General features: G+C 37.7%; 1 protein-coding gene across 8 annotated transcripts in view; it reads right to left on the bottom strand.

Annotated features, from left to right (window-relative positions):
* CABIN1 (calcineurin binding protein 1) overlaps window positions 1–13,647 on the bottom strand; it is a 117,259-nt gene that overhangs the window by 51,095 nt on the left and 52,517 nt on the right. For all 8 annotated transcript variants that reach the window (XM_075110564.1, XM_075110560.1, XM_075110562.1 and 5 more), the window contains one exon: window positions 13,175–13,288. In XM_075110564.1, the coding sequence (XP_074966665.1) occupies window positions 13,175–13,288 (114 nt within the window). The remainder of the gene's footprint in view (window positions 1–13,174; window positions 13,289–13,647) is intronic.

The following is a 13,647-nucleotide window of genomic DNA, read 5'->3' as shown; positions in this document are numbered from 1 at the left end:
CATTGACTCATTGTCTAAATCCTAGGCCGAGAACTCTCAGGACAGACAGTCCTGTCTGTCCATCTCTCTCCTCCTTTCATCCCTAATTCAAATCTTTTTGCTTCCTAAGTGCCTGGGTGCAAGTAGCACAAGCTGAAATCATAACTTCTATGACATGATAGTTGATATTTCTGAATTTCAGCATGGGAACTGACTTTCCAAAATTTCTCATCCAGATACTGATGATGTCCAAAGCAGTCAAGACTGTTTTTTGGAAGTTTCCTCACCTGAAATTCTGTAATGCAACCCAGCAATACTGAGAACCAAGCACATTTCCTCATAAAGAGCCATTAGACTTCCTCCAGTTCAAACACAGCCACGGTGCAGTACCTCATCAGCGAAGTACAGTGAATGCATCTAGAAGCTAATTCCTACTCTTTGTGACTGGAAAGAGCTGCAACTGGACTCGAAGTATTACTTACTTATTTTTAGCTTTTATACTTCTACAAGACAATTGAATAAACTGACAATACACGTGAAGAAAGTGCATCGCTGACTCATTGTGCTACTATCTTCTCAGGAAAATCTTAGTTTTGGATTTCAGTCGCAGGAGTAGGACTAAGTCCTTGAGCCAGTTAGCGACTGATGAAGATAACATTTCTTTAGATTAGTTTTATTGCCTAATATATTTTAAAATAGTAGTTCTTTCATCTTTTCCCTGCCTTAAAATGTGTTTGTCCTTCAACATTATAACTGTTCTTCCTCCTAAAACACACAAACACACACATGTGCACGCACTCAGAGTAAAACTCGAGAAGTCCTTTTACTGTTGCTCCTGTTTAATCCCTGCAAGACAAGAATTCACTGCCTGCAGGGCTTGTTTTACAGGTGACAATGCATTTAGGATGCATTTTCCTATGTGGTTCCCTGCCCCTGCAATGGAGAAAACTGTATTTCCTTTCTGGGATACATATATGGATCCATTGTGCTTCAAGGACTGCAGACCAGCTGTGAAATGGTGAAATATGTCTTCTTTCTTTCTATACTATTGTTCTGTGGGGTTACTGTTGCAAGGTTAAGATAAAAAAAAACAAAGAAACACAAAACAAAAAAAACCATTTCATACAAAAATGGCCACAATCACTATGGGGGGCAAAGTCTGAAGAGTAACTGCTCCTCTATATGGCACTAACTGGTGAATTCTCATTTACTTAAAGTGCAAAAAATTATTCACAAATAATTTTTATTCCTTTTGTGTTCTTATAATGTGATGTTATTGCTGCTTTGCAAAAGATACAGAGGAAATGCAGTATGTTTACTTTGAGATCTGTGCAAAGGAAGAACTAATATGGACTAAATGTGCCAATCAGGCACTAATTGTTTAGTTTTTCATTCTCACAAATTGTGATACAAAACCCAAGACTAGCTATTGTTAATTTCCTTTTTCATCAGTTTCTAATACTTTTATACCTTAGTGATTTATTTACAAACTATATGGAATATTGCTTATTTGCTGTTGCAATTTGAATTTTTTAAAAAAAGTTGTTTTAAAAAAAACATTTGGTAAAGGCTTAAGCTTCCAAAATCTCAGTCTTTGTTTTGAATTAGCTTAGCTTTAGAAAAATCAGTCTGTATATGAAGTTGCATGTTTTACTAGAAGTGCTAAAAAATTTGAAGTCTTTTTTTTTTTTGGTCCTGAAACATTCACTTTAGTGTAATTAATTCAGAAAAATACTTTTGTTTTCTTGTTTATTGGCAAGAAAATGACAATGAAAATATCATAACCCAAAACCTGCTGGGAAGTAATTTTCAGTAAGACCTTTAGTACAGAGCTGTCAGACTAAGGGCAAACAAAGCCAGATTTTTTTCTTTTGAGCCTGCTGGAACAACTACTTCATTACAGGCATGAAAACATCACCTTTATAAGTCACCAAATAAAATTTTTGAAGATGAAGTTTATCCCGTTGTCAGTACTTCTTCTTACAAAGTAATTGGGATCTGCATTTTATGTCAACACTTACATTGCTATTACGAGTGTTTTCTGTTATGTTATAAAGGAAATGCTTTTTGAAATCATTGCACTGCATTCACAGTGAAAGTCCCTCCTTTATTATACAACTATACTGGCCTGTAACCCCTACTTCTTCTTAAAATCAGAATCTGCCACTAGCTGAGATACACACACGGGTTATAAATGTAAAATATGTACTATATATTAAGCAGATCAGTCATGATAGAAGACAGTCTTAGTGTCAGAGTTTGGGATGGCTACATGCTTTTCCATGGATGAGCTACATAGGCATAAACACCTGGCCTATCTTCAGGTTTGTCCAAATTCTTCCCACTGGAAATACTGACTCTGAAGTGACTGAAGTATGACTGGAAGAAGTGGAGCTCAGTCACCCTGAAATACTGTAATTGATAGTTACACCATTAATTAAGAAAAAACAAGTAACAAACACCAACTCTTAAACCCTTAGGGCAGTCTATCAGGAGGAACAAACTAGGTATGTGTAAACAGAAATAATTTTAGCTGTTACATCAAGCTCATGAAATTATCTTAAACATCTGGACACTTAAGAAAATGCCATTATATTAATGACTCCCACTAGCTCCAGTCTCCTAAGCAGGAGATCATAGTATAAGTGCTGATACACTTAAGACTATAAACACAAGGAACAGCTCTGAAGGGATAAACATTTAAATAGAAAATAACCTGGTAGGAGTTTTTAATTCTGTTTTTTATTCTGTGTCAGCAAACCAAATAGCCAGTAAAATTCATAATTCATTCTGAGTAACTGTTAGGACGAGCTTCAAGTGAAAGGTCTGGGTTTTTTCTGACTTTGCTTCCTCTAACCTATAGAAAAAATAAACAACTTTATAAAAGCCAAATTTGTGAAACTGTTTATTGACAGGAAGGGAGTAGGTAAACCAGTGGACCTGAAATGAACCAGTGGCAACTGAAATGAACAAAAGTAGTAAAGCTCCTGGAAATAAGCCATTTTTCACTCAAGCTCTTACAGGATCTTCCCCTGTTCGATCACAGTAATGCAGTTGAGTGCTGAGAGGAGCAAACTAAAATAGTGACCACTACAGACTTCACTACTTTAATTCACCCACTCAATCATATTTTGTTTTCCTTTCAGGAGACTGAGAAAAGTCACCTTGTTTAAGTGGACAACCCTTGCTGTTTCACATAGTAGCTATTATGCAAACTCCAGAAGTGTTGATACTATGCCAGGAAATCTTACCTCCTCCACAGGAGCCAAACAGTCTGCAACAATAATACACTATACAATATTCAACATTTTTACTCCTCTAGCTTTAGGAATTTTGCCAAAGATGGAGTACTATTACTCAGAGAACTGCTTCTTCAGTATCTTCATCTAAGCTCTGCACAGTGGTACTGCAGTCAGCTAGCAAACCGCTCATCATACACTAACTACTGCATAACGACAAAGTATGTTCTTACCTATCATCATCTGCCATCTTATCTTCTCCATCTCAACCTTTTTAATTTGGCTAATTGTATCCTGGTGTAGCCATTAAATTAAAAATATTTATCTATAAATGCTATCCACTTGCACATATGTGCACACAGATTTGTATCATGCTGCTTTCATCCCACGTTCTTCTGTTTTCATTTTTACACTATGGCAATGTATACCCACAAAAGATACTGAGATCCTTCTGCTGAGACCTGTGATTCCAGGAATATTTCTCATAAACTATGCTGGTTGTTAAAATAATTTTCACTATTGATTTTCTTCTTTCTATAAGGATGAAAGTTATAATGGATCACCATAATGCCAGGTAAATTAAAACCATCACAGGTGCAGAATGAAGTTGTCACTGGGTTTCAGAAGGGTAGTGTAAGCTGTTCATCTGATGGTAGCTGGTTTTGTATTCACTTACTGCCATTTGACTCCTTTAACCTTCAGACTGAGACTGGTACTTTTACACAGAAAAGATACAGGAATGAAAAAAATCTGTCATACCTGGAAAATGGAACAGACAAGTGCTGTACTAAGCAAGATCAGATACAGGCTGATACCTACCTCGAAAGCAGTCATGGAAATATCTACAGAATTAAATATATAGAAAAGGAGACTATCTTGATTAACGTCACAGAATCCTCTTAACATACAACTGGTAGAAACAGCTCATCACAAAAAACCATACTTCATCTTGGTTACGTCACACATAGCTTCACCTAAGAAAGAAGTGCTGAAGGAAATTGCTCTGACTATGTCTTGATTCTGGCTATACAGCCATTAAATCTATGTTCCTCAGAGTAATGCTATCGGTTTCAGAACAAAAAGAGAGGGTATTTAAAGACAAGGAGGTATGACTTCAGGCGCATACACACTACTTGCCTGTTCAAAACTTTTGTGTGAACTCTACACATTGATATTAAAAGGAGTTATGTCAAAGCTTTCAGTCAGAGGCTACAGGAATTTGTAGGGGAAAGGAGAATGCTAATGCCAGCTAATTAAAAAGATTCAATTTTATGGTTTAGATTTTCTTCTAGGATCCCAAATTTACTCTTTTCTGGTTTTGTTTGCTTTGTTTTGTTTATGCAGCAGTCTACACTGACGTAACCGTTCTTGCTATTTCTATGATAAAACTAGAATAACTAACTCATACGAAGAAAACTAATCTGATAACCAGAGAGCACACATATAATATAAAACCATGCATTTTAAAGAGCTTTCATGGACCATCACATTTAAAACTCTGCTCTCCTACTGTATTTAAAAATTTATTTAGTTTTTTTAAAAAATCCTATTTAGATTTTTTTAAAAGGGAAGAACCTAACCTAAGTTTAAAACTAACCCCACTAAGTGTCTAAAGGAAGCTCTCCCATCTAGATCTGATACATAGCTGGCAAATAGACAAAAATCAAATTATGGAATTACTCATTACACATTTGTAAAAGGACAGTCGTCACACAGTATCCAAGCAAGCCTGCACCTTTCAAATACTGCTTAGAGTGGGTGCAAGAGTCGCTGTTAAAATTCTAAGATCCAGCTTTAAAACTGCTTTATGTCCTGTAACTACAGCCTCCATGACAACCTCTCTTCTACAAAGCCATATCTTCATTTATTTCAGGGTTATTTGTTCCCTAGCTTACCTTTGTCTAGAAATTTGTCTATTCAACAAAAGAAGAAACTGTTCTTAGGGAAACAGAATGGAATAAAATAGCTGTTTCATATCCACTGGCAAAAATGACAGTTCAAAACTCCATGCTTGTATCTCCAGGGATTTAGATTTATTGGCATCTTTACTAGCTGGGTCTTGGAAGCCTGCAAAGTTAGCTAGAAAGATTAGCATGTATATATTGAGACAGAAAACTCTGTGAACAACAGACATTTTTCACTGATGAGTTCTGTTTTTCCAAGAGGATGGGGTGAAGAACTGTAAATAACATGTTGGGCTGAGGTTGAAAAAGTTATCTAGCTTTTTATAGGCAACTTTATTTAAGACTTAATTGCTTACTGGGTTTCTGGTCTTAATCCAATCACTATGGAAGTTTCACTTGCACAGTTAACTCCTTGCTTGCCTTTGTTTTCAGAGTTGCTATTAAGACTGCATAAGAGAGTGAGCACACACAAGAGCAAGTGAGAGAGACTCCTTCGTACCTACTAAAAGCATTCTTCCAATTAAAATGTTAGAAAGTCTGGGCAGGAGATGTATGAGTAGAATTACATTAACTTTACAAGGGAAAAGAAAAAAGAGAGGCAAAGAAGGAAAATGGCTTGCTACTGGCAAAATAACAACTATCAAGGGTAAAGTCAGAAAAAAAATATTAAATCTTAACTCTTATTGTAGGGGCAACTAGTATCACAATTTCCTGCTTCTCCTTTCCCCAGAGGAAGTCTTTTGCCATGCTAGACAAGAAAAACAATGGAAATTAATATGCTTACCTAACTAAAATATGCGGATTCTCAAAAACCTACCTTATCCCACACACAAAATATCTGCCTGTTTCAAACATAGACATTAATATCAGTAAATTTAATGGAGTCAGAGAAAACTCTAATCCTATTCCATACACCCACTTCTATAAAATCGACTTTCAGTCATGGTTTGAGAGAAGGGCCAGGCTATCACCTCATTACATATTTTAATGCACCAACTTATCCAAAATTTAACCATTCATTAAAACAAAGTTTCTAGACTTGATGCAAAAATAACCTTATATATATATGAATTATATTTAATCAACGCAAATATGCCTTCCTGAATCTGCAGGTAGGTGAGACAATGATTTTTTTCAGCAGGAGTTCCTCTATCCTGTGGCTCAGTGGACATTTAATGATGGGTGCTGGGAGCACCATGCCTCTGACATGGTGTTGCTCCACAGAAGATACAGTGAAGGGAAATTGAGAAAATTAACAAAGACCAAAAGGAAGAAAAAAAAGGAACAGAGGATGGGAAGACACTGATTCGATTTAGTTTCACTCTTCAGTCTTCCAAACTTTAGTTTGTTTACGCTACAGCCATAAAATAACTGCCATTTATACAGCTGACTATATTTACAAATTAAGACATAGGATTATACAATTACTTGGCTCAGAAGGGACTCCTGGAGGATTTTTTATTTATTCCTCAGCAGCTTTCCACACAAGTCTCTCTTCACCACACCAGAAATGGCTTCTTACAAAGGTGACGAACAATAGCTTTATCATGACATTATTCAGGAATGTAGGAAACGTGATGAAATAATACTTAAAATAACAGAGGAAGCAACCCAGGCAGGCAGCATGTTAGGTCAAACTTATCCCCAGTGCAGAATAGCAAGATTTCCATTATCTCTCCTTAGGAGAGGTACTGGATGACCCGTACAGCCTTTGGCTCAGACAGGCACCTCTGCAACAAGGATTCCCTGTAGCGTAGTGCCTCCTAACAGCACACCAGTGCACTGCTGACAGTCCTGGTTTCTAAATTGTCACACCATTTCATAAAGCAGCTTACTCTTCCTGGCACATGAAGACAGTGTGTAGCAGGCTGATGTCTTTTACTTAACATCTGAAAGCTTCATAGTCAGTAGAAAGCTGACAGTAAGAATCTGCATTTACTGAACATTTACTGCATTTACAAAGCAGAAAGCTCACTCTTTCAGGGCCTATTTCCTGCACAGTGAAAACACAGGTATTTCATGGCTACAATATGGTCATTCCCTGAAAAGATTAATGACAATTCTATATTTTAAAGTAGGCAGGGATTTAACCATCCTCTAACCAGATGCCAGATGCCCCTATCTGCCTACCATAAAGAAGAAAAAAAAAAGGCACAAAAATATTAGACTATTAACATGTGTTGTCATTATGCTATTGTTATTTTGTTTTATGCAAACAGATAGAAGGTCAGTGTTAATGGTGGAGGTCACCTTTGCCACTTTTTTTTTGTATACCACCTATTAAATGATACTAACAACTTGTTTCGAGCTAGCTGCTGGAATCAGAAAGGGTTTTTTAAAAATTATTCCTTCATTGTTTCTGTTCTGTTGTGGTTGCATAAATATGGTATCCAAAACACTCAGAAGCAAGAAGGGCAAAACTGAATAACGAAATGATTTCTGGGATGTCACTTGTCTTTTTTTTTTTGTCTTTTTTTTCTTTTGTTTTTTTTTTTTTTTTAAACTTGAGTTGGCATCCTCTTATGCTCATTTTCACATAAAATGTTAGAAGCACTAGAGCGACCAACATTTTTTCAAAAAGTTGCAACCAATCATGACCAAGCTAAAAACAAGCATTAGTTTTCTTAGAGCCCTGATACATGATTAAAATCAAAATCTCACCATGCTGACATACAATCTCAACTCACATGCATGCACAGTAACTTTCAAGTTCTTTCCCTTTTCCCCCAAGCTGATTCAGATGACATTATTTTGCTCAGAAGACTCGTGTTCCACATAGCAGATGTCTAGGAGCTGGAAGCACACTTGCCAACTGAAAAGACAGATACCAACTATGAGCAGGAAGAGAGTAACCCAGATCTACCACCAGTCAAGGACAGAAAGGCAAGAGGAGCAGTAAAAGTTCTAGGAAAGTGATTTTAGTGTGCTGTTGCCTCCAGTTTCAGGTTTTTACAGTACATGGTAGGAAACAGTGAACCTGAAGCTTTGGTCAGGTTGCCACAATCAGCCTTGAAGAGCTGCCCTTGGCCCTGCATGGTATCTGGGGGTTCTTGAAGTCAACATTAGTAGCAACCTCAGACTGGGCAAAAACAAGTGTCTAGAATAGGTTCAGACCACCCTAATGAACTTCCCTCTTCCCTCAGATGATACATAGCCACTTATCTCTAACAGAGACATTGAATTCTGTAATGAATGTTTAATTTTAGTTCAAGTAATGGGAATCATAAACACTGAGGTTACACTTCAGGAGCTGGGAGAGAAATAAAATAAGGTTCTGTCACATCAAAATAAAATCCCATAGCACTCAGTGCTATGTTTCTGACAGTGACCAGTAATGTATGTCTAAGGGAAGGTATAAAACAATTGAGGCATATAATGAAACTTCCACAATACAACTACCCAGCTTCCAGGAAACTGCCTTTTTTTCCCCCTTGCCATTCCCAATGAACTTCTCCTCCATGATTTTATATCACGGACTTCATAACAGCCTTCTTTCCTACATCTCAGATTCACCTGTATGGCTTTGTTGTACGGAATCCCAAAACAGAGTCAGCCCTTGCACCTTTTTCTCTTTCTCAGAATCAACTGTCTTCTGGTAAGGCAAAGAGATGTAACTCTCAACCTGAAACACAACTAGGGAAAGAACCTGCTACACACGGAGAGTAACAGAGAAAGCACCCACTGGTTATCACCATGCTATAATAAGAACTACCTCTAGAAATTTGCAGCACCAAACTTAGACTTTAACTGTCTGGTGTGCAGAACTTGCAGTTCTGCATAGCGGAGGTCTCCTGCCTTTGCCCAGTCACACCTGATATGAACAATGGCAAGTTAAAGGAAAATCCCTGCTATCTCCCAGCTTCTGGCTCCCAGTGGATGCTGCCGCCTTAAGTTGACCCTGCTTACTCAGACCACAGAAGGAAGAGTGTCAGGGATACAGCAGAGAATAAACACATTGCGTTTCTTTTGGAATTAAAAATAGAACAATTATCCTTAACAGTCTGCAGCAACTTCATGCACATGAATGTCTGCATTATAGTATATTGCGTGCATGTACAGCTTTCATATGTGGGGAACAGTTACCAAAGATAGACATCAAGACCTTTATTACAAGAGATTATTATTACCACAGATGATGTGCCAGGAAAATACAAATACTATATATTAAACCATATGGAGAAGTTACTGGTACACTGAGCTCAACCACCAAAACGCCTCTTTCACAATCACCACCCACCACTGATGAATACCCATCATCTGTGCACAAAGTTTAACTTTGTTTTATTAACAGTGGCATGAAATCTGAATATATTTAAAAAGTGCTCTACTATATATGGCAATGTTTTGGGATTTTTTTTCATCTTGGTGAATTAATTTGTTTTAGTTACTATGGAAACCATCTTGGAGCCCTCTAAAAAAAGTCTCTATTTCCACACAGACAAAGAGAAGAGAAGAGAAGAAAAGCTAGAGTGTACCTGTATATGCAGGTTATAGAGAAATGGGTTAACTGGCCAAACAAAAAAGACTCGGTATTAATTTATAGGAACATAGCTAAAACTCCTGTAAGTCTAACTGCAATAATCATTCATACAATGATTGCTGTCACTAGCAGGGCCATGAGCGTGCAAAAACCTCTAGTCCTAGAAAACCAGGGCCATTCTTTTCTGGTTGGGAAACAAATAGGTACAATAATGCAGTAAGCATGTTTTTTCTTAGAACTTAAAAAGGAAAGTTCTGTGCATCCTGACATTATTCTAATATGTCAAATGAGAAGAAATCAGGGCTAAGTGAACATGCCTTTTTTTGCTCAATCTGAAGACAGTAAAAAGTGAATTCAAAGAGATTTCAGTTCCAGCTGAGTGACAGCTAACAAATTAGACAACAGACCGTGACACACAGATTCAGACCAGCAGTTCTGCTGTAAAATTTAAAAGGAGACAGCTTTACCCAGGTTTATTTCTTTTCATACAGTGCTGTCATAAACATTTCATAAATAATTCTACTAGGAGTATGCATGATTTATAAAATGTCTGGGAGGAGTAGGCTGGCACAGTCCCCACTTGTCTTTGAGCTGCTAGCTTTCTCTCTGCACGCGGTTGTTTGTACTTGTAAAATTGAGTCAGCTATAATTTCAGCATCCCTGAATCTTCTGTACAAGAGATTAAAGACACTAGTGCTACTTGCTGCAGAAGAAAAAGGTATTTCAATAGTAAACAGAAAACCACTTAGACATTAATTTAACTCTTTTATATCATTAAGGCCAAAGAGTTCTCAAAAATAAAACCAAGTGCATTCAATGGAAGCAAATAAACACTTCAGGCAAAGTGCTTCTGTTGAAAATTACTGTGGAGGACATTAATAAGCTTAGAAAAATCTTAAGGTTGGCCGTTTAATTTCTAAGATTAGATGCAATTGCTTACTTTTGTAGAGCTCTATAATTTCTCTTTTATCACCCGACTCTGTATGTGAAGATACTAGCTGGGACAGTGTGCTGTAACAGAATCTGTATGCAATGGATGACACAAAAGTCTATACTCTGAGCACTGACCCAGATGGTACAGTATATATGCTTACCCACTGCCTGGCTAGGAGTTTGCATGAGAACAAACTAGCTGAGGTTTAACCCAGACAAGGTCAATGCAGTGCTGAGAGATTTTTTTTTCCAAGTTGTTCACAGATTTCAGTTTGTTCAATTCTGGAATGTCAGCTTTTTTTCAAGGGCACTTGTAGCCCTTTCTCTCTTAGCACAGTGAGAAAATCCAGATCTATGTCTGTGTCATCTGTACTGGATTACTGCCACATGTTCCACACAGAGTGTTACTTGAAGAGGATTTTGAAAATATAGCTGGGTAGAAAATGAGACCACCAAAATATTTTATCATGCTGAACTCATAATGTACACTGTACCTGTTAACAGGAAAGCTAACCTATATGCATGCAGGAGTAAGTTAAGATGTCAGCACTGATTCACAAAGGCCTCAGCAAGTTGTTTTGCTGTCTGAGGCACTCTATGTGCTAGTTATACTATCAGCATAACTGAGACACACTGGAGTTGAGTGCCCAAACTGAAATTTCTCAAGCCTGGAGGCAGCGGTCTACATGGAGGACTCTACACTGTCATTGTCTGTTGGCAGGCCCAAGTTCAAGCTGAGAACTTAATTTTCACACATCATCTCTCTTTTTGAAAAGCGTTGCCGATATATTGCACTGGGCCAGCATATATACCTTTTGTTGAAGGCTATAGTTTATTTAAAAGTATATTTAATACCTTATTAAAGAAAATTAATAATATTAAATTATGGGAATTAAGTTTTTGTTGATTTACAAGATGGAATTATTATACAGTTGTCTAGTATCTATACTAGCACTTTTCATCCTTTAGAGTATAAAAAGAGCAATATAAGGAATAGGGAATGCTTGTTTTTTGAAATAATGATGGAAACATCCACCTAGGGATACAATGGAATCTATCTTTAATTTAAACTATCTAGCATTAGCATTCAAAAACTAGACATGACTTAGGTCAACCACTGATTTCTCTTAATGTGGTAATTCCCATTTTCTAGTAGAAACACTCCCTTATACACACTGCTCAGTTCCCTACTGCTCATTTTCCTCATACATGAAAACATACAATACTCTTGACACTTAACCCTGCAACGATGAACAAGTCAGCCTTGATCATGCAAAGCTCACACTTTACTTGAAGCACATTGATTAATTTCATTAACTTCTATGAGAATACTTGTGTTATCTGGATCTCAGCCAAAGTGTTCACCAGCTTGAAGAGTTAATCACATTGCAGGATTCTTGTAGAGAAGGCAGGCAGATATTGCAGGGAAATAACTAGAACAAAGCCATGTAGTCATCAATCGGGTCACAACTGTTCAGTCTACACGCTATCAGCCTGACAGTGTCTGTTAATAAAAACTTCTGTCCAGAAAGATGGAATGACATAGAAGCTTATTTTGCAAACTGATCCATGATACAATTTTTAACCACTGTCAGTATTCCTTAGCTATTCAACCCATCTGCGGGATTATAATCAGAGAAGAGCACTTACCTTATACTTAACAGAGAAGTTTGCACAGAGGTGCTAATTAACACAACATACAGGAAAAATGAAGACAGATGTTAACAAATATAAAATGGAAATTAATTCCACAATTAAAATATTAGAACAGAAGCACCAGATGGGAAAGCAGAGACATAAAATTCTGTCACTGCAATCACAGGCAACCATATAACAGATACATAGTCCAGAAAGACAAAAAGAACATCTTCAGGTTCTCGCCACACGTTGCAAGCCGCAAAACAGCTACAGAATCCTATCACAAAAGAGCAGAAGGCACAAAAACCTAGAAGATACCACAAAATAGCCAGAGATACTGAAGACAAGAGCAACGTGTTAAGTCACAATCACAGCAGATAATTTGGTAGATAAATGCTCATGTAAGTCTCAGAAGTATTCTGTGTCCCATGTCACTGAGAGGCACTGACACCTCTGCGGACCAGAAGACACCATGGACACAGGGGCCGTCTATACAGTAGTGCTGCTGCTACACCATGTGACTTGGAAATACTCTTTCTGCTGAGCAACACTACAAAAGCTGAATACAGGAAAGGTCCTTCCAACTCTGGACATGTCTTAGAGCAACTAGCACTATTTTTTTGTCATGAGAAGTGCAAATCTAGTTAAGAAACAGCAAACAAGAGGATAATTAAGACGAACAGAATTAGAATTTTTATAGAGGGCTCAACCATCAAGTATATGGTAAATGAGGCATAACTGAGAAATGTTGGTGCTTCTCTCCCCGTGATTTCAAGCTCATCAGAAATAATACTTCTAATGTGGTTCCCTTCAAGAGAGGAAAATCCCAGTAAATATCTCTATAATACAACTCTGCCTTTCCTTTAGCCACTCATGGCTTGTTCAATGCACCTTTGCTGGGTTTCACATTACTGTCCCTTCACAAACCTTTCAAATGAGAAACAGGTGTTAAAATGATGGCTGAGAAAGTACAGGTGTGTTTATCAGCTATATAAACTTACATTGAAGAAATTTGTCTTGTTTCTCTCACAGAAGAGGCCCTGCGCAGGCATATGCTTCAGCTGCTGCCAGGGGACCCCACTGCCCAGCAGCACATCGCGGGCCCACTGCAGGTTCTGTGGACAAAACGAGGCACGTAAGTTGCAAGCAGGGGATGGAAATGCCACCACAGGTAGATGTACAAAGCACTCGCTTGCTTTTAATTATTAGCCTGCACTGTCCTTTCTCATTTTCCATATAGCTGCCGTTCACACAGTATTTGTAGAGGCATGTGATTTGGAGAAGACATCCCTCTGGAGAGAGAAGCCAGCTTGCTTCTCAGGGCAGGCACCCAGCAGGATAGTCAGTCCCTAGCTGCTGAATCCAGCCTCAAATCATCAAGTTTTTCTTTCTTGCCTTTTGTTTTTTTTTTAAACCTGTATTCTTTTCATTGAGACCCACCCTCCATTCTCCTATCACCTACAGAAACCTGAAC

This window comes from Phalacrocorax aristotelis, chromosome 15 (assembly GCF_949628215.1).
Source record: "Phalacrocorax aristotelis chromosome 15, bGulAri2.1, whole genome shotgun sequence".
Classification (NCBI taxonomy): Eukaryota; Metazoa; Chordata; class Aves; order Suliformes; family Phalacrocoracidae; genus Phalacrocorax; species Phalacrocorax aristotelis.
This window is presented reverse-complemented; position numbering and strand designations above follow the sequence as displayed.